Below are 21,326 nucleotides of genomic sequence, written 5' to 3' on the forward strand. Positions count from 1 at the left end.
AAGCCTCCTGCTGCAAGGTTTCTCACTTAAATAACAAATCCTGGCTTGGGGGCTCTTGAGATATTTTATATATCTGTTTACTTAAATTGTGGAAATTTCTAGGCAAATGATACAAGCACAGGCTTGTTTGTTCAATTAATTAAATCAGCAGTTCTAACTGAATCCTGGTTACTATTTACTGTCTTTTTCCTTATACCTGGTGGATATCTTGGCTCAAATCAATAAGTTCCTACCAAAGGTTGTCATGGTTGATAGAATTCTGTGTTATCGGAAAAGGTGACATCAAGGAACAAATGTCACAGGACTCGGGAATTTTCTAGATACCGTTGGTTCATGCGAGTTGTGTTTCAACATCTTTCTAGTTTGCAGTGTATTTTCTTCTTGGAAAAGGACATTATGTTACCATTTTGCCTGCTGTTTATGGGTGGGGGGGGGTATCGGTAATTGATCAAATTCCAAAAAATTCAGATCTGTTAGGATGAGTGGAAAGTTGGCAAAAATGTCAGAGAAATCCGACTTTGAAATTTTTGTCCCCACACCCCTATGTTTTCTTTTATCATAGCAATGCAGTACTGAACTAACACTGAAGAAAATCATGCCCTTGAATTTACTTTCAGGAAAAAAAAAAAATTCCATCCACTTTACTAAGATCAGAAGAAGTCACTAATCTCTTTAGTTTGTCCGAAGAGGTGGGGGGTGGATGACTCCTAGATGGTACTAAGGGTGTCAGGAGAGCTGAACTCAGGCTGGCTCTACAACATCCCCCTCCTGATAGGGTCTTGAGGATGTACAAGGATGCAGTGAAAGCCGCGTGTCTTTGGCCTTGACCATCCAGAGCTCTAGTAGCAATAGCAGTAGCAGGAATAAGCATGTTGGTCATAAGGGCCAACATTTACTGAGAACTTAGAACGTGACAGGTCCCTGCTAAATGCTTTATGTACATTTTCTTATTAAACATTAAATAGTACAGCACTGCTTTTTCATCTCTGCCTAAAGAGCCTGGAAGCAAAGCAGACTTTTAACTATCTAGTTTACCCAGAATTAAATCTAAGTCTAAGACCTTGCCACTCGGAAGATACAGAGCAGCTGATCAAAAGCACTCTCCCCACTGCCAGGAGAGAAGGAGGAGGAGGCTGAGACAGCACAGCCTCTGGTCCTATGGGTCTGGCTGGATTGGCCTCCCCTATGACTTGTTCCATCAAAAGGAAGCAAGACCATCAAAAGGGAAAAGGGAGCAACTTATTATCTTAGGAAGTGAAAGTTGCTCAGTTGTGTCTGACTTTTTGCGACTCCATGGACCATACAGCCCATGGAATGCTCCAAGCCAGGTTACTGGAGTGGGTAGCCTTTTCCCTCTCCAGGGGGTCTTCCCAATCCAGGGATTGAACCCGGGCCTCCTGCATTGCAGGTGGATTTTTTACCAGCTGAGCCACTTTAGGGAAGGAAGGGAGAAAAAGACAGTGTCTGCTCACTTTGTTACCTCAAAAGCAATTAGGACATGCTTAAGAAAACTGGGCCCCATCAACTGTCCCAGAATCTGACCACTGAGACTAGCTCTCTGTCCCCACACTTCCATCTTCCAGGCAGCAGATTAGGAAGCATCACTGCTGGACAATCTCCTTCCTGCACCCACAGCTGTTTTCTCATCAAGGTGGTATCTCTGTGGACTTTATAAGGGAAGATGCAACTATTGGTTCCTCTAGTAACAAGTCCTTATACATGCATTAATAAATCTATAACATGCATTATGTATATTAAAATATAAGTTAATACATACTAATTACATTAATAACTAGTTTTCTAAAAATTACATAACAGTAATTTTTTTTTTTACTGATTTTGTTTTTACTCATAAACTTTGTAGTCACTGGGAGAAGAAGAGAAAGAAGATTTCTCTATTACACATTGCAAAAAGGGAGGTGCCTTTGTGTGGGATATATGGATTCCATTTAGACAACAAGAAAAGCTGCTAAAAATAATCATTTTAGATATCCTCTGCATAAATGGAATTAAAATACTTAAAACTGATAACAGGTTTTTAGAAACAGGTTTGTCAGCTGCCTTGTGGATCAGGGGTACTGTCTACCCATTCCTTTTCTCTTTCTTGCCCTTGGACAGAGGAGCCTGCAGGGCTGCGGTCCATGGGGTCACAAAGAATTTGACATGACTAAAGTCATGCAGCAGCAGCAGCAGCCCTTGTTCCTAAAGCATTAAAGGCACTTTTTCTATACAAGGGTGAATTGGGACAGGAAGAAGCCCCATGCTATGGGATGTGGTCATTTGTATTCAAGTGCTTATTTGAACCTATAGTATGTTTAAGAATTCGTTAATAACAGTGAATTGCACATTGTGGTTGCTTGAATGGACTGTCTTTCACATTTTTCGACTCTTCTTGATCTTGAAATCCTAATCTATTAGTATTAAGTTATATTTACAATACTGAGTGGAGACCACTTTTAGCAAATTATATTTTTGCAGTCTTATCAGGAAAGAAAAAAATAATTTTTTGTCATAAAACAATTGCATTGTTCTTCTATAAAACATAACACTGTTCCAGTTGTCAAAGGACACAACTGACATGTATTGTGAATATTTGCTTGGCTTTTCCTTTTGTTGACTTTACTGGAATTTCCTCCCCCAAAATGAATATGCAGAAGCGGTCTTCCATAGTTTACTTTGAATTGAGACTAATGTGTCCACTAACTTTTTGTTTTTAATAGTGGTGAGTATCATGTTATTATTTATGGTATTTTTAAGCAATCTTTTTCAAATTTTGAAAAATACAAGTGCATATCTATTTGATTTTCTGAACTTGATAGGAATGGTTGAAATCACTGTGGAAAATATTGTTTTAACTAACACATATAAAAGCATATATTGTTTAAACTGATAATAAATAATACACCAATTATATACATATAGCTCTGGGAATTATTATGAGTTATCACAGTGAAAACGTCTGACCGCTAGCCAATTCTAGAAAAGAATCATCATTGGCATCCAGAAGCTCTCCCTGGGCACCCCCATCCTAATACTCAAGGGTAAACAGCTTCCTGACTGTCCCAATGCTAAAGTTCAGGTTTGTCTGTTATTGGACTTTAATAGTATATTATATTCTTTCACACCAGGCTTCTTATCCTCAACATTATGTTTGTGAGATTTTTCCACATTATGGTTTGTTCATTTTTATAGCTGTTCACTATTTCATTATATAAATTGTTAATCCATCCTACTCTTGATAGATACTTGGTTGTGGGTCAATTTTAACATGCATGAATAATCTTCCTCTGAATATTCTAGTATATTCTGACTGATGTGGCAATATTATAGGGTACATATCAAGGAAAGGAATTGCTGGATCATTAGGGTGTGCATCTGTTTGAGTAGGTAACGCCTAGCTGTTTGCCAGTGAAGTTGGGCCAACTTATACTCAGGTCGTTTGAGAGTTCCTGTTGCTCCATATCCTCATTGATACATGGTGCTGTCAGTGTTTTTAACTTTAGCCATTCTACTGAGTTTTTAAAAATTAATTAATCAAGTATGACATTGTGTTAGTTTCAGCTGTGCAGTGCTGTGATTCACTTATCTATACATACATTTTTCTGATTATTTGAAGTCATGTAAAGATAAATATTTTATGATATCACTTGTATGTGGAATCTAAGAAATAATACAAGTGATGCTATATGCAAGACAGAAATAGACTCACAGACATAGAAAACAAATTTATAGATACCAAATGAGGAAGGGTGGGGATAAATTAGGAATATGGAGTAACAGATATAAACTACTATATACAAAGTAGATAAGCAATCAGGATTTATTGTATAGCACCGAGAACTGTATTCAATATCATGAATATACATTTAATATCATGTAATAACATTCTAGTGGGTGTTTAATGATAATTCATTAAGGCTTTAATTTGCACAGCAGACTAAAATTAAAAAATAAGTTACCTGAAAAAATACTTGGAATATATAAGTTAAAATATTGGTGTTGGTTAGATTTGATAGCTTGGATATAGGGAATGACTATTTTTTTTTAAAAATAGCCTCAACTTTTCAATCCATGGATATAAATTCCTTTTACAAAGACATAAATAGGAAATAAAAATAAGAAAGTCATTTTCAAATTTCTTGAAATGCTGTTTCTCCATTAAAACAAATACCTTCTCTCTCTTTTGTTAAAGAAATCAACAATAGCCCTTGAATTCTCCATATAAGAAAATCCTCTTTCTGGCTTACTTCACTCTGTATAATAGGCTCCAGTTTCATCCACCTCATTAGAACTGATTCAAATGTATTCTTTTTAATGGCTGAGTAATACTCCATTGTGTATATGTACCACAGCTTTCTTATCCATTCATCTGCTGATGGACATCTAGGTTGCTTCCATGTCCTGGCTATTATAAACAGTGCTGCGATGAACATTGGGGTACACGTGTCTCTTTCAATTCTGGTTTCCTCAGTGTGTATGCCCAGCAGTGGGATTGCTGCGTCATAAGACAGTATACTAATGCATATATATGGAATTTAGAAAGATGGTAACAATACCCCTGTATACGAGACAGCAAAAGAGACACTGATGTGTAAAACAGTCTTTTGGACTCTGTGGGAGAGGGAGAGGGTGGGATGATTGGGGAGAATGGCATTGAAGCATGTATAATATCATATATGAAATGAGTCGCCAGTCCAGGTTCGATGCACGATACTGGATGCTTGGGGTTGGTGCACTGGGACGACCCAGAGGGATGGTATGGGGAGGGAGGAGGGAGGAGGGTTCAGGATGGGGAACACGTGTATACCTGTGGCGGATTCATGTTGATATATGGCAAAACCAATACAATATTGTAAAGTTAAAAAATAAAATAAAAAGAAAACATTTCTAAAAAGAAGAAAATCCTCAGTTCCTGAGGATTAATGTGTACATTAAATGATGAACCTTCATCTTCAGTAGCTACTTCTGTCCAACTCTTATCTTCTTTGGGTAGCACAGTTCATGGTGTATATTTTTCATATCCAGGGTGCATCCTGGAAGGCTCCCGTTGAGGCATTTTGACTCATCAGATAATACTTGGTCTCTACACACTTTATGCATGTGTGCATTTCCCCCCATTTGAGTATAAACTGAGAGCAGGGACCGAATGACCATATATTATGTTTCTTGAAATTGCCACAAATGTTTAAATCGTAATGGGTTCTTAGTAAATGGATTTTTCAATAAAATATATATCAAATGAACATTTCATTGAAATATTCATCTGTGTGGTTATACATGTAGCTCTGAAAAATTGAGATCCAATATGGTAAATTTGTAAAAGGCCTAAGTCAGTTAAAAATTCATGGGAAATATTCTTTAGCTGCAGAGATGATGAAAATGGGATTTGAAACTGAACCATCTTATCAGCTAGGGTCCTGACAGTTTCATGGAGTGGATATTTACAGAGGTATGGACAAGGTCAAGGGCTTGGAAAGTGAGAGTCAGACTTCTAGGAACAGCAAAAGTTTGAGGAGGTTACCACCTCTAGCTTGAGGGTACAAACAGAGGGGAAGGGGTCAGTGAGGGAAGAGGGGTCACGCTCTGGGAGTTTTCCCTATTTTCCATGGGGAAAGTGCCATCAGCAGAACTGTAGCTAGTGAAAGGGAGTGAGGGGAATTAATACCATGACTTCTCTCCCCTCTGCCACCAGCTCCTGCCCCTGGATCTCATTAATGGAATCCAGAGGAAGGGTGAGCCTGCTGATTCAGACCACAGAGTCCAGCCTTCAGGGCATGCAGTGGTTCTGGGGTGAAGGGTGGCAGGTGGAATAACCAGCACAACCATCTGTACACCGCAGAGCCGTGTGATGTTTCTGGGCAGAACTCATCTGAAAGCTCACTTTGAATAGAGGAGAAGACCATGTCAGGACTATGCAAATTTCCAGTGATGTCTAGTGTATTAGTTGTGGACATTTAGTTATCTGTTTCTGTCATTGTATGGAAAGCAACATTTTTTATTATAAATTTTGGTTTACTAAAGCTGTGCTTATTGAGTAATTAATTAGTTGATTAAAAATATATTATAAGGGGGAACGCCCCTTAGTTGTCTGTTAAGCCATTATTTGAATATGAAGAGTGTCTACTTGTTATGGAAAGAACAAAATTAAACAAAAAATTAACTTGCTATGTAGGAAAACACCCGATATTTCAGTCTTCTGGGAGTTGAAACTCTCATGCGTACCCCAAACTGTCAGGGGTATGTGTAACATTTCCAGTGTCCTAAACAATATGAAAGCAAATGGTATAATCCACCCTGTAAACCTTGCTTAATGCTCTCATAATGGGTAATGCAAGTGATTAAACACTGTGATTTTAATCTTGGCGTTTTAGTAACCCAATAAGATAGATGAAAAGGCAGTAACAAATTCAATACTATATAATGATATTTCATTCTAACTAAGAAGTCCAGTTATTCTCTGCAATACATGTTTTTGTTTCTAAGTTTATCATAGTTTAAAATGCTCTAATATTAATCCTCTGTGCTTTTCATGTAATAGATTTTCATGACTTTATAAAAGAATTAATCTGAGGTTAAACTATTTCCACAAACAAACTCAAAATATTGCTTTATTGTCTTTGGGGAGAACATGAAAATAATTCCCACCTGCTTTCTTGTCCAAAGCTATACTTCATTTATGCATTGGGTAACATGGAAGCAAAATGGCAGCCACTCATTGGGTCTTCATGCCCTTGGGAAGACAAAGAGGTGGAAGTGCTATAGGGGATGCTATCCCTGGGTGGGCAGGTTGGGGTCCTATATGCATAAGCCAAGATGCAGAGGTCATAAAATGACAACTCCTCCCCCTAGTGATGCTTTGGTTGCCCAGACAACCCTCTCCAGCTTGGGCATCTTCTTGCTAGATAGTCGTTGTATGTATGAGGGGTCACAGCCATATGTCTATACTCTTTGGCTACAACATAAATAGCATGGGATCTCTGTTCTGGGAGCAGTTCTAAATTTTAGTCTTCCTCCTGGGATGTTTGTTGTTTGTTTTTTTCCTCCATGGCTTGTGCTTGTTTTCCAACCACTGAGGCACACACAGACCCAGAACAGAGAGAGAAGAGAAAACTACAAAGACAGAAAGTCATGAGAGGCTAACAGTAATCTTTAATTCAAGCTGTGTGTATCCACTAAAAATATAAACCAGGAAAGTAACACTATAATTTTTTCCTGATGCTCCTACAGTTTGTGAAATAATATATATCATTTATATGGAAAATTTGGTGACTGCCTTCCTCGCATGTCACATCTTCCTTCAGGAGAATTTACCCCCCTGGTCACCATCTTGAATGGGTCTTTCGTACAGAGGTGATACACATCGGCCTATTAAAGGTGGTAAGCTTAGCCTTCCCTCTCAAATTTTCTTTATAGTTAAAATAACTAACAAATGACCTGGATGCCAAGAATTTGAAAGTGCCTCTCTTAGGTAATGTTAAAAGTAGCTTTATCGAAAAACTATAGTTTGTATATATTTATCTGCTGCCAGTGCAGGAGATATAAGAGATGTGGGTTCGATCCCTGGGTTGGGAAGATCCCCTGGAGGATGACATGGCAACCCACTCCAGTATTCTTGCCTGGAGAATCCTGAGGACAGAGGAGCCTGGTGCGCTGCGGTCCATGGGGTCTCAAATAGACATGACTGAAGCGACTTAGCATGCACGCAAAGCACACATGTGCATGTCAGGTGGCTGTGGGGGCCATAGTAGTTCAAGGCTGGATGCTCAGTGTTGATGGCTTAGAAACTCATTTTTGTCTGGCTTCAGCACTAGAGAAATGTCACAATAGCCTGGCTCACGAGAGTCTGATGTAGAGACAGAATGAGTAAGTCATCAATTTTCAGTGAGAAATTGAACAGCAAGGGAATGAGAACACCAGTCTCCAAAAGTCTTGTCATTTAGACATTTGTTTGCTCACATGAAAAAGTTCTGTTGGGTGGTTCTGACAACCACCAAGAACATCAGTGGCCTACAGCATTTACTTACCTAGTGCGCAGTGCTGGCCATGGCAGAGGCCTGGCAGGGAGATGCCGTTCTTCCATTTCCTGTATAAAGAAACATGCCTCAGTGAGAGAGCCAGGAATGAGCCTGAGTGTAAGTCCAGTTCCTTCCAAGCTCTTGCATTTAATGATAACTGAGTTCATGTTCTTAACCGCCTTATGTGGTTTTATGATTTTGAGTGGAGGGTACTGGGAAATCCAAGGAGATGCTCCCGGGGTCCTGTCAGATTGGGGAACAAAGCAGACAGGTATGTTTCTATCATAAGATTTGCTTTGAAAACAGGGTTCCAATATTTGTGCTTGAAAATCACATAGTATTCTATATTTGCCATCCCTACTCCAGTACTTTGGCCATCTCATGCGAAGAGTTGACTCATTGGAAAAGACTCTGATGCTGGGAGGGATTGGGGGCAGGAGGAGAAGGGGACGAAAGAGGATGAGATGGCTGGATGGCATCACTGACTCGATGGACGTGAGTCTGGGTGAACTCCGGGAGTTGGTGATGGACGGGGAGGCCTGGCGTGCTGTGATTCATGGGGTCACAAAGAGTCGGACACGACTGACTGAACTGAACTGAATATGCATGTATGATTACGTGTTTATATAAGTAATATGTGGGCTTCCCAGGTGGCTAAGTTGTAAAGATTCTGCCTGCCAGTGCAGGAGATGCAGGCGTAATTCCTGGTCAGGAAGATCCTCTGTAGGAGGAAATGGCAACCCACTCCAGTATTCTTGCTTGGAAAATTCCATGGACAGAGGAGCCTGGCGGGCTACAGTCTATAGGGTTGCAAAGAGTCAGACATGACTGAGCAACTGTGTATACACACATGTGAGTATATATATGTACATATATACATATCTATCTCTACTGTGTACATGTATATATTAGGGGTAGAATATATTAGTATAATTTATGATATTAGTATGTATGTATTTAATATTTGTTAGATGCTAGGCTCAGTACATGAGGCTTTAGTTATATTCACTTGCCAGCCCTCCCAAGACGTAGGTATCCCCCTATTGGATGATTTAGAACAAGTAAAAGTGTTAGTTGCTCAGTCATGTACGACTCTTGGTGATTCTGATAGCTTACGGTGAATGGTGTAGGATTCGTCATCTCTGAAGAACGTTTAGCTTTGGGACCAGGAACCAGGCTTGATCACTCAAGAGTTTTGATGTAGCAGAGTTTTATTAAAGTATAAAAAGGGACAGAGAAAGCTTCTGACACAGACATCAGAAGTGGGGCGGAGAGTGCCCCCTTCACTAGTCTTAGCAAGGGAGCTATATACTTTTTAATTGGTTATTACAATAAATCAAAAGAATGTCTCAAGGTGGTAAAGATCTTACCAGACCCACTCCCACCATTTACATTTTAAGATGATAGGATTCAGTTCAGTTCAGTCACTCAGTCGTGTCCGACTCTCTGCAACCCCATGAACTGCAGCATGCCAGGAGAAGGCAATGGCACTCCACTCCAGTACTCTTGCCTGGAAAATCCCATGGACAGAGGAGCCTGGTAGGCTGTAGTCCATGGGGTTGCTAAAAGTAGGACACGGCTGAGTGACTTCACTTTCACTTTTTACTTTCATGCATTGCAGAAGGAAATGGCAACCCACTCCAGCATTCTTGCGTGGAGAATCCCAGGGACAGGGGAGCCTGGTGGGCTGCAGTCTATGCGATCCCACAGAGTTGGACACGACTGAAGCGACTTAGCAGCAGCAGCAGCAGCAGGCCTCCCTGTCCATCATCAACTACCGAAGCTTACTCAAACTCATGTCCGTTGAGTTGGTGATGCCATCCAACCATCTCATCCTCTGTCGTCCCCTTCTCCTCTCTCCTTCAGTCTTTCCCAACATCAGGGTATTTTCAAATGAGTCAGCTCTTTGCATCAGATGGCCAAAGTACTGGAGTTTCAGCTTCAGCATCAGTCCTTCCAATGAACATTCAGGACTGATTTCCTTTAGGATGGACTGGTTGGATCTCCTTGCAGTCCAAGGCACTCCCAAGAGTCTTCTCCAACACCACAGTTCAGAAGCATTTCTTTGACGCTCATCTTTCTTTTTGGTCCAACTCTCACACCCATACATGACTACTGGAAAAACCATAGCCTTGACTAGACGGACCTTTGTTGGCAAAGTAATGTCTTTGCTTTTTAATATGCTGTCTAGGTTGGTCATAGAATTTCTTCCAAGGAGCAAGTGTCTTTTTATTTCATGGCTGTAGTCGTCATCTGGAGTGATTTTGGAGCCCCCGCAAAATAAAGTCTGCCACTGTTTCCCCATCTATTTGCCATGAAGTGATGGGACCAAGTTTTCTGAATGTTGAGCTTTAAGCCAACTTTTTCCCTCTCCTCTTTCATTTTCATCAAGAGGCTCTTTAGTTCTTCTTCGCTTTCTGCCATAAGGGTGGTGTCGTCTGCATATCTGAGGTTATTGATATTTCTTCCGGCAACCTTGATTCCAGCTTGCGCTTCCTCCATCCCAGCGTTTCTCATGATGTACTCTGCATATAAGTTAAATAAGCAGAGTGACAGTATACAGAAATAGATGTTTTTCTGGAACTCTCTTGCTTTTTTGATGATCTAACAGAGGTTGGCAATTCGATCTCTGGTTCCTCTGCCTTTTCTAAAACCAGCTTGAACATCTAGAAGTTCAACGTTCATATATTGTTGGCTTAGAGAATTTTGTGCATTACTTTACTAGCATGTGGGATGAGTGCAATTGTGTGGTAGTTTGAGCATTCTTTGGCGTTGCCTTTCTTTGGGATTGGAATGAAAACTGACCTTTTCCAGTCCTGTGGCCACTGCTGAGTTTTCCAAATTTGCTGGCATATTCAGTGCAGCACTTTCACAGCATCATCTTTTAGGATTTGAAACAGCTCCACTGGAATTCCATCACCTCCACTAGCTTTGTTTGTAGTGATGCTTCCTAAGGCCCACTTGACTTCACATCCCAGGATGTCTGGCTCTAGGTGAGTGATCACACCATTGTGATTATCTGAGTCGTGAAGATTTTTTTTGTATAATTCTTCTGTGTATTCTTGCCACCTCTTCTTAGTATCTTCTGCTTCTGTGAGGTCCATACCATTTCTGTCCTTTATCGAGCCCATCTTTGCATGAAATGTTCCCTTGCTATCTCTAATTTTCTTGAAGAGATCTCTAGTCTTTCCCATTCTATTTTTTTTCCTCTATTTCTTTGCACTGATCACTGAGATGACAGGATTAGAACTAATAGTAGAAAGATCTTATAGACCCACTCTGGTAATACTATACATTTTAAGATAACAGGATTAGTCAGAAGGTTTTCAAGAAGGAGAAACTGCCCTCAAACAGGATACATTGTTGTTGTATAATCATTGGTACAGAGTTTAAGCTGAGTTGTTTTGTTGTGAAATCATCAGCTCTGGGCTTAAAGAAAAAAAAGTTTTATGTGACTAAAATTAAGAAATATAGAAAAAATGTTTGTCCTTTTCTCTTCCTTGAGAATTGAGACCCTTATCTCCTCCTTGAGAGCCCCAGACCCCTTCTCCTCCTCAGGGACCCTGGACTTCTTATTAACCTGCCTAGTGATTGACTGTCTCAATTCCATGGACTGTAGCCCGCCAGGCTCCTCTGCCCATGGAATTCTCCAAGCAAGAGTACTGGAGTGGATGTCCATTCCCTTCTCCAGGGGATCTTCCCGACCCAGGGATTGAACCTGAGTCTTCTGCACTGCAGGCAGCCTGTTTACCACATGAGCCACCAAGAGGGGTTCATATCACAGCCAAGATCACACAGCTTCTTGTCCCTTTCTTGTCAGTTCCGTTCATCCACAAGCCCTTCCATAGTACCACTGCTTTGATGATCTGAGTCAGTTGTCTCCAGAATTCCTGATGACCCCACCCAGAGTGACCCTCATTAACCATTTTCCTGTTGTATCCAGGGAGTGGCTGTCCTTTGTCTATTAGATCTTTTCTTTAGGGCAGTTGACACCTTGCAGCTTTCATAATTGCATACCTGCTTGAAAACATGTCCCGCTGTCTCATTGAGAAAGAGGTGACCCCAAATCTTCCCTGTATTGTCTCTGAAGGGGAGTGACATGCAAGCATATGACGTTCACCAGAGTGTGTGGAGTTGCCTGACTTTATCTCCACATCTTGGAGGCAACAACCCTCTTTTCTGCTGTTGCCCCACACTGGTGTGGAAGCGAGGATGGAGCCTGGGTGTTCCTTTTGGGAAAGAGGTGCCCAGGTCTTGATTCATTACTCATAGAATAGTTATCCTCAGTCTTCTGTGGAAACAGGTCAAATGAAAGTGAAGGGGATGGTGCGCATGTTGACATCCACAAATTTGTGAGAAGAGAAAAGCGAGTGTTTTTCTGCTCCTTTGGGACTGGTGACCACCTCAGCCTGACATCTATAATGTTCATATTGTTCTAAATGCTGGTTCCCCTCCCCCCATCTATTATTCTTCAATGGAATCTAAGCTGCTAGGAATATTACTACCATTTTCAATTCTGGAACTTGAGAAAGATTACAGGGACCAATTTTTTGCCTCACAAAAAAACCGATAAGCACTGACATCACCTTCACTGATTCAGAGTGAGTTCTTCATGGATCATAAGAAAAGCTTGTCTAGGAGGTATCATCTCATGGATCTCGAAATGCCTGCTTCTCTACTGACATGTCTGTTCTTGTGGCATCTGTCTCTCCTCATAAATCCACAAGTGAGCCGTATTTCGTAATAATCACTTGGGAATCAGATTGGAAGGATTGATTTTCCTTTCCGGTAGAAAATGAAGGACTGAATTTGAGAGTCCCATGTTCTCTAAAGTAGCAGCAGGTCTAAACGGAGCTTCAGATTTAACCAATGACACGGAGCTAATTTATTTTGTAGGAAAGAGCTAAAATAGGATGGACTAATAGATCCTGCCAATTTCTGTTTTCTAAGTGATTATGGAAAGCCTCAAGTTGTTTGGAAAAGACATAACTATTTTCAGGTGGTGACTTCTCACCCTGCCCACATGTAAATTTAGAAAACTCTGGATTTGTAGTTTATTTCTCCAGAAGTGGCAACTTAAGAACAAATAAAAAGCCTCTTTTTTTTTTTTTTTTAAGTTCAAAATGGTAAAAAAAAGTAAGGAGAAAGTCAGGAGAATCCCCTCTCTCTCGTGTATTTTAACCTCTTTGATTTTCTACTGGGAGAAAATTCACAGTATGAGCTTTGGTTTCATTTAATTCAGTGCCTGCTCTGTGCACTTGGAAGAAGGGCTTCTCTCAGGATTCCATTCTAATGGCATTGGGGCCAGAGCCCCGGCTGTGTGTGCCTTTGCTGGGTAGGCGGGATGAGAACTTGTTTCTCCTCCCTTTCCTTTCACTCCTAGAGCCAGTGCCCTGAGAGGAGTTTGCAGTCAGTACATCCCGCTCTATCACAGCCTCGCCTTTTTATGGCCATATTCTCTGTGAATGAAAAAAGAGAAAGTACAAGTGTTTAGCCTGTCAGAGCCAGTTCACTGGATTATCCACACAAAACGTTTTCTATTAGAGGAGGGACAGGGCGGTGAGGGGATGTTCCACAGACTGGCCATTCTACAAACGTCTGTGCGCAGGGTGTGGGGCCGGCTCTGGGAAGGGAATCCCTGGAGTGGGTGGGGTATGGTGGCAGCAAGGTGTGCCTTAGAATTTATTTGCATCAGCCAAAAGCTTACACTCTGCCTTTGCTCCTTACAACTAGGACATGAGCTGAATCTTTTCCAACTTTCTGTCCCTGCACTTCATTACTGATTGTTCACTGAATGTGGCCAATCAGGAAGCCATATGCAAAAAAAGTATGAGAGAAAGCTGCCTCCTATGGCCGCCTTCAAAACAGGGAAATACATGGTAGAAAATGATTTTACTCACCACTGCAAGACCCAGAGCACTAAAGCCGGAGCATGGCCTTATAGACTGTCAATTTCATGCTTCTTACAGACTCTTGCAATTAGACTTTTTTCTTATTTGTAGGTATCTGCCTTGTGCATGCTCAGACTTCCAAACCAGCCAAATCTTCCTTTTCTTTCTCTCTCCTTTTTTTTCTTTCCTTCCACCCTTCCTTCCTTTCTCCCTTTCTTACTTTCTCTTCCCTTCCTCTCTTCCTCCCTTCCTTCCTTTCTTTTTCTTTCTTTCTTTTTTTTTTAATGCAACACTGTGATGGTGAGAGGTAAGTTCAGCAGTGAAATTAACATTCACATCAAATGGAAAATAGAATCACAACTACCTCAAGCTCAGATGCCTGTTTAGAATTTCTTCTCATGAAGAAAACCAAAGGCTTTATTTTCCTGTATTGCGAGTGCCAGAAAATTTCTCAAAGGTCAAATGTCTTTGCCTAAACAATTGTATAGTAGCATTCTGCCTGCATTATGTCACTGTGATCTTTAAGGTCCTAGTACTAGAAATGTAAATGCCTGATATTTTTTCCCCCAAGACACCTTGAAATCGTGCTTATTTTCTTTCACAGACAGCCTCTGCCTGTGGAGCTCTTGTCTCATGTATACCTGTTGTGTCTGCTTTTCTTTTTACCTAGGCCTTCTGCCTTATCTAGTAGCCCCACGTATTCTGACCTGCCCTTCATCAGGATCTCCCCACATCGGAACCCTGCTGCAGCTTCCGAATCCCCCTTCAGCCCCCCGCATCCCTACATCAACCCCTACATGGACTACATCCGGTCCCTGCACAGCAGCCCATCCCTCTCCATGATCTCGGCCGCTCGTGGGCTGAGCCCCACAGATGGTGAGTTTCAGACCGGCCTGTCCTGCTTCCGCACATCATGGGACGGGTAAAGAGTAACTGATGTGTTTGTGTTCTGTGTGCCAGGGGCTGTGCTAAGCGCTGTGATTGCGTGCTCTTTTTTCAGCGTTACGACACCTCCATGAGGGTGAGGATATAATCTCCATTTTCAGATGAGGATTTGGCAGAGGGGCCAAGTAACTTGCAACCTGGTTCCTTGGCTAGTAAGTGACAGAGGTGGAACTTAAGAGCCAGAATGTTGTGACGCCCACATCCTCTTATTCACTACGCTGTTTTGTGGCTCTATTTAGACTGACCCTATTGCCATTCCTGTATTGTACTTGTGTAACCAGCACATTTTGCTCACCTTCTGAGGAAGGGCACGTGTATACAGATGTGTCCATTGGAGCAGCACTTTTCAAACTCCACTGTGCATATACATCACCTGGGGATGGTGATAAAATGTGCTTCCTGGTGGTATGGGTCTGGGGGGCTGAGGTTCTGCACTTCTGAGACGCCTCCAGGTCATTTCAGTGCTGCGGGTCCAGGGACCACATTCTGAATAGCAAGATCTTAGAGAACGTGATGGCCTAGCCCTGTTGTATGTGCCCTCTGTCCTTGACCATGCCACATGAACACTGCAAGAGGGATGCTGTGGGACAAGAAATGACCTTTGACTTTAATTCTCTTATACAGGATGCTCATTTTCAGCTCCCAAGGACCAGATTCCTGTTGTTCTGTGAGCCTCCCAATTAATTATTGTCACCTGACTTTTAAATTGGAGCTGTTCATTCCACAACTGTCCATGATTAAAATGCTCCTTTGGGGCCTACTGTGTAGCACAGGGAACTCCACTCAATATTCTATAATAGCCTGTATGCGAAAAGAATCTAAAAAAGAGTGGAAATATGTCTATGTATAACAGTTTCACTTTGCTGTACATCCAAAACTAACACAGCATTATAAATCAACTATACCCCAAAACAACAACAAAAAATTTTTTAATGTCCTTTTGGTTCAGAAAGCACATTTCCCATTTCATGAACACATGTACAAACTCACCTGTCTACAGTTGACAGAATCTGTGTTAAGGCTCAGAATGGCTTAAGCTGTACTGATGACAAGTACAGAACTGTGAGTTCTCTGCAGCAAACCACAAATTGCTGGTGCTCGTGTAGGCGCACATGTACTCTGGCTTACCCAGCAGCGTTTGCCCCTGCACAGCTCATATTCTCCATGCACACACTTCCCAGGGCTGGTTGTGCATGGTGGGGATAGTAGATAGAAGCAGCCTGAAATTTCTCAGTAAGGATTAACCCAGTCATACTTCTAGGAGTGGCTGGGCTCCAGCAACAGCTGCTGACTCACTTTTTTTCCCCCTCTGATTCAGTGCAGTGGATATACTTGCACAGTACCCAAGGAAGAAGTTTTGCCATTTGGACAAGATGCACACTTTAAAAATAAAACTGTAAAAGAGTGAGATCGGAGTTTGTTCTGCTTTGGATTTGGTTTTCCAGTGGGAAAAATGGAGACTCACTTCCATAGAATACTTGGGACTCCGTGAACGTGACTGTCAAGAACAGAGGGAAAGAAGGGTAGACAGGTCAGCTGACGATGGGCTTGTAATGATGCCTGGCTTCCAGAAATTTAGTGGGGCCACTGAAGGTGGTACCTCTAATTAAAGCATCTTATCATCTGCTTTTCATAGTGTTTGATGATAAGTATAAATAAAACATTTTTTATTAGTTCTGCATTTTTCGTCCTGCCTTACAGGAGGCCAATTAATACCCAAAGTCAAGTCATTCATATTTGTCTCTTGCAGTCCATGATTTTTGTATATATCTATCTTCATGATGTATGAAAAGTATGAAATATAAAGAAGAATAAATAAAAGATAATATAAGATATATAAAAGAATATTTTAAAAAGGATGAAATAATACCATTTGTAGCAACATGTTGGACCTAGAGATGATCTACTAATTGAAGTTAGTCAGACAGAGAAAGACAAATATATCACTTATAAGTGGACTCTAAAAAAAAAGATACAAATTAACTTATTTACAGGCTTCCCAGGTGGCACATTGATAAAGAATCTGGTTGCCATTGCAGGAGATGGTAGAGATGCAAGTTCCATCCCTGGGCTGGGAAGATCCCCTGGAGGAGGAAATGGCAACCCACTCTAGTATTCTTGCCTGAAAAATTTCATGGACAGAGCAACCTGGTGGGCTACAGTCCATGGGGTTGCAGAGTCAGATGAGATTGAGTGTGCACGCATGTGCGTATGTGCACACACACACTGTCACACAACTTATTTACAAAACAGAAATAGACTCATAGACTTAGAAAACAAACATGGTTTGGGAAATAGGGTAGGAGGGATAAATTAGGAATTTGGTGTTAATAGATACATACTACTATATGTAAAATAGATAAACACTGTACTGTATAGTACAGAGAACTATTAATATATTCTGTATCTTATAATACATATCCTGGGAAAGAATATGAAAAATGTGTATATATAACTGAATCACTTTACTATATATCTGAAACTAATATAATATTGTAAATCAACTATACTTAAGTAAATAAAAAGTATTTGAACACAAATATAAAAGCATACCTAGACCTGTTTCTAGAATGCCAGTGTTTCTACATTTTAATGATAAAACTAGCTTTTATTGATCTAATGTTATGTGCTAGGCACTTTCCATGCACCATCACCTTCACTCCTCCCAGCAGCTTCCTGAAGAGGTGGAGCTGGGATTTGTATGTAGATCTTAGTGCCTCTGGAGCCCACCCTCAGGACTGCTATAGTATCCTGCAGCTTTGGCACATAAGTTGTCCAGTGGAAACCAATCATTATCCCCCTCTTATAGAGCTGACGCTTGCCAGTAAGTTGCTGGCAATACCAGATTGATAGGTATATTTCTTCTTGATTTTGAAATGAAAAAAGAAAGAACTTTAAAATTATGGAACACAAAATTGCAGCTTACCACCCAGCCATGTGCTATTAAATTCGGGCTGTGCTGCCTTTTCCACTCATGGCCCTGGGTCCTCCAGCTACCGAGAACTGACTCAGACCCTCTTGCCAGAAAGCTTAGGGAAGTATTTTAAATATGTTGGGAAGGTCATTGTAGTTACCTAAGTTGTCTGGTGGCTCAGAGGTTAAAGCGTCTGCCTCCAATGAGGGAGACCTGGGTTCGATCCCTGTGTCAGCAAGATCCCCTGGAGAAGGAAATGGTAACCCACTCCAGTATTCTTGCCTGGAGAATGCCATGGACGGAGAAGTCTGGCAGCCTACAGTCCACAGGGTCGCAAAGAGTCAGACACGACTGAGCGACATCAATTTCACTTTCACTTTTCAAGTTGTCTACTACTGTAAGAAATGTTAAAAAAAAAAAAATGTGAACATACAGTGATTCGATATAGTCAGTCAGTTCAGTTGCACAGTCATGTCCAACTCTTTGAGACCCCACGGACTGCAGCACACCAGGCTTCCCTGTCCATCACCAACTCCCGGAGCTTGCTCAAATTCATGTCCATCGAGTTGGTGATGCCATCCAGTCATCTCATCCTCTGTCGTCCCTTTCTCCTCCTGCCTTCAATCTTTCCCAGCATCAGGGTCTTTTCAAATGAATCAGTTCTTCGCATCAGGTGGCCAAAGTATTGGAGTTTCAGCTTCAGCATCAGTCCTTCCAATGAATATTCAGGACTGATTTCCTTTAGGATGGACTGGTTGGATCTCCTTGCAGTCCAAGGGACCCTCAAGAGTCTTCTTCAACACCACAGTTCAAAAGCATCAATTTTTCGATGCTCAGCTTTCCTTATAGTCCAACTCTAACATCCATACATGACTACTGGAAAAACCAGAGCTTTGACTAGAAGGATCTTTGTTGGCAAAGTAATGTCTCTGCTTGTTAATATGCTGTCTAGGTTGGTTGTAGCATTTCTTCCAAAGAGCAAGCATCTTTAAATTTCATGGCTGCAGTCACCATCTGCATTGATTTTGAAAGTGAAGTCACTCAGTCGTGTCCAACTCTTTGTGACCTCATGGACTATAGCCTACCAGATTCCTCCTTCCATGTGATCTTCCAGGCAAGAGTACTGGAGTGGGTTGCCATTTCCTTCTCCAAGTGATTTTGAAGCCCAAGAAAATAGTGTCACTGTTTCCATTTGATATAAGACACTTTTATTTTGGGGAGCAAACAGAGGAATGAGTGTACAGATACATGCACATATATGAATTTAATCATTGTTTATTGGAATCTAGATGCTTTAAATGTTGTGCTAGTTTCTGCTGCACAGCAAAGTGGACCAGCTATATGTATACATATATCTCTTCTTTTTTGGATTTCCTTCCCATTTAGGTCACCACAGAGCACCTAGTAGAGTTCCCTGTGCTATACACAGGTAATCATTAGTTATCTATTTTATATGGAGCAGCAGCAGCAGCAGTGTATATATGCCAGTCTTAGTGAGTTCTTGAAACTAACCTCAAAAGTTTTATCATGTACTTGATTTTTTTTCTGTGCTTTTCCTTCAGTTTTATTTTCTAATCAATGATATCTGGGAAACTTCAGCAAAAGCACAGTTTGAGTTAAAAAAGTTTTCCTAGAACAAACCATGAAAGGAATGGCTCTGTGGGCTGCGTGACACATGGATTTTGGGGTATCTCAAGAAAAGCTTCTTGTTGACCTTCTTCCAACTGGTAACCATGCTTTTCTTGTCTCCTCTTCCATGCAGCTCCCCACGCCGGAGTCAGCCCAGCAGAATACTATCATCAGATGGCCCTGTTAGCCGGCCAGCGCAGCCCCTATGCAGACATCATTCCCTCTGCTGCCACCGCCGGCGCAGGGGCCATCCACATGGAGTATCTTCATGCCATGGATAGTAAGTGGCAGGGCTGTCTTCTGTACCCCGGGCATGGCCAAGCTAATGCATGAAAGGGAGAGGAGGGTACTAAGATGAGTTGATTACCTAACTTTCCAAAGCAGAGAAGGAGGAGGCACCACTAGTATTGGGGCTCTGGTTTGCTTGGTTTGCCAGGAAGTTCCCGCAGACTTGGCCATTGAAACTTGCCCATTAGCTCACCTTACGTCAGTGAACTGAAAGATGCAGGCGATTATAATTTGGCAGATTCACAAAAACACTAGTCGGCTCTGATTGTCTTGGTAGCAGAATAAAGGAATGTATTTGATTAGATGAACATGCTCATGACCAATCATTTCTTGATTTTATAGATTCTATGCTTTAAAAATTAACTTAAAAAAAGAGACCTATACTTGATTTCATGTTTTTAATGGGCTTATTTTTTTCTTATTTTCCTCCTATGTTTTCTTTTTAAAAAAATGTTATTTTAAGCAACTGTAGGTCTTATTTATTTAATTTACTTTTGGCTATGTTGAGTCTTCATTGCTTTGTGCAGGCTTTCTCTAGTTGTTGCAAACAGGGGCTACTCTTTGTCATTGTGTGCACTCCTGTGTTTTCTTTATGTTAACAAATTCTGTCTCACTGAGACCTCTTATATAGGAAACAAAAATCATTTCCACATCAGAAAGGGCTACTCGTAGTACCTAGCAGTGGAGGAAACTGGGATCATTGGATGCACTTTAAATGACTTACTTTTGGACACCTCAAGGCTTATGATGAGTCTTTAGTGCCACTTCTCTAGACTAGAGGTACAGATGAGAACCTGTGATTATCATTTCTCAGAACATCTAAGAGTTTTTATCCTTTAGGTTCACATCCATTTACTAGGTGCCAGGAAGTGAAGCCAAAGTGTCATCCGAGGTATACATAATGAAACCCTTTGAATACGAAGATAATGTGAGTTTGAGTAGGACATATGATAAAGTTTTGTTTGTTTCTTCTAGTAGCAGTGATTAACTTGTGCTTCTCTATCTAGAGGCTGTTTGGATTCTTCTGTGATGATGAGTGGACCTTGGTCCACTCTCTAGCAGTGGTTAACAGTTCAGCTCTCAGATTTACAATAGACAGAAGATGATTGGTCCACACAGTGTAAAACCTACAGCTCTGGTCCCCTTAACGTCATGAAGTAACTTAGCTGGGTTACATAGGAACACTGCTTGGGTGGGTTTCCATTGGGGAGTTCATTACCTCACCCAAAGTGAAAAAAATATGTTACATCTTCCACAGGGATTTTGTGGTTCTGCTTTGTAGAAGAAAGAGTTTCCATTGCAGATTCATCATGACCACATTTCAATTAGGGGTTGTTGGGGAAAAAAAAAAGTTGAGTGTTATTATGCAAATCAGTTATTTAAAAATCTGCAAATAAAGAATTAAAATAAGAGAGACTCCTTGGAAGGTCAACCCATATTACCTTCTCTATTTGATGAGAATGTGTTTAGTCAGGCAATGGCGGTTTTTATCTAAATAAAGGATGAAGCTACCCTTTTACTTAGTAAAAACTAATTAAAGGCATTTTAATTTGCCAGAGTATATGGTAAATTGATTGTCATTAAGTAGGAATTTAGATATCCTATTATTCATCACATAAAAAGAAACCTCCTTTTTCTTTGTCA

General features: G+C 41.0%; 1 protein-coding gene across 1 annotated transcript in view; it reads left to right on the forward strand.

Moving 5' to 3' along the window:
- Window positions 1–21,326, forward strand: part of GLI3 (GLI family zinc finger 3) — a 304,210-nt gene that overhangs the window by 184,256 nt on the left and 98,628 nt on the right. Inside the window, exons 4-5 of the mRNA XM_055590741.1 lie at window positions 14,577–14,782; window positions 19,528–19,674. Coding sequence (XP_055446716.1) covers window positions 14,577–14,782; window positions 19,528–19,674 — 353 coding nt within the window. The remainder of the gene's footprint in view (window positions 1–14,576; window positions 14,783–19,527; window positions 19,675–21,326) is intronic.

Source organism: Bubalus kerabau, chromosome 8 (genome assembly GCF_029407905.1).
Source record: "Bubalus kerabau isolate K-KA32 ecotype Philippines breed swamp buffalo chromosome 8, PCC_UOA_SB_1v2, whole genome shotgun sequence".
NCBI lineage: Eukaryota > Metazoa > Chordata > Mammalia > Artiodactyla > Bovidae > Bubalus > Bubalus kerabau.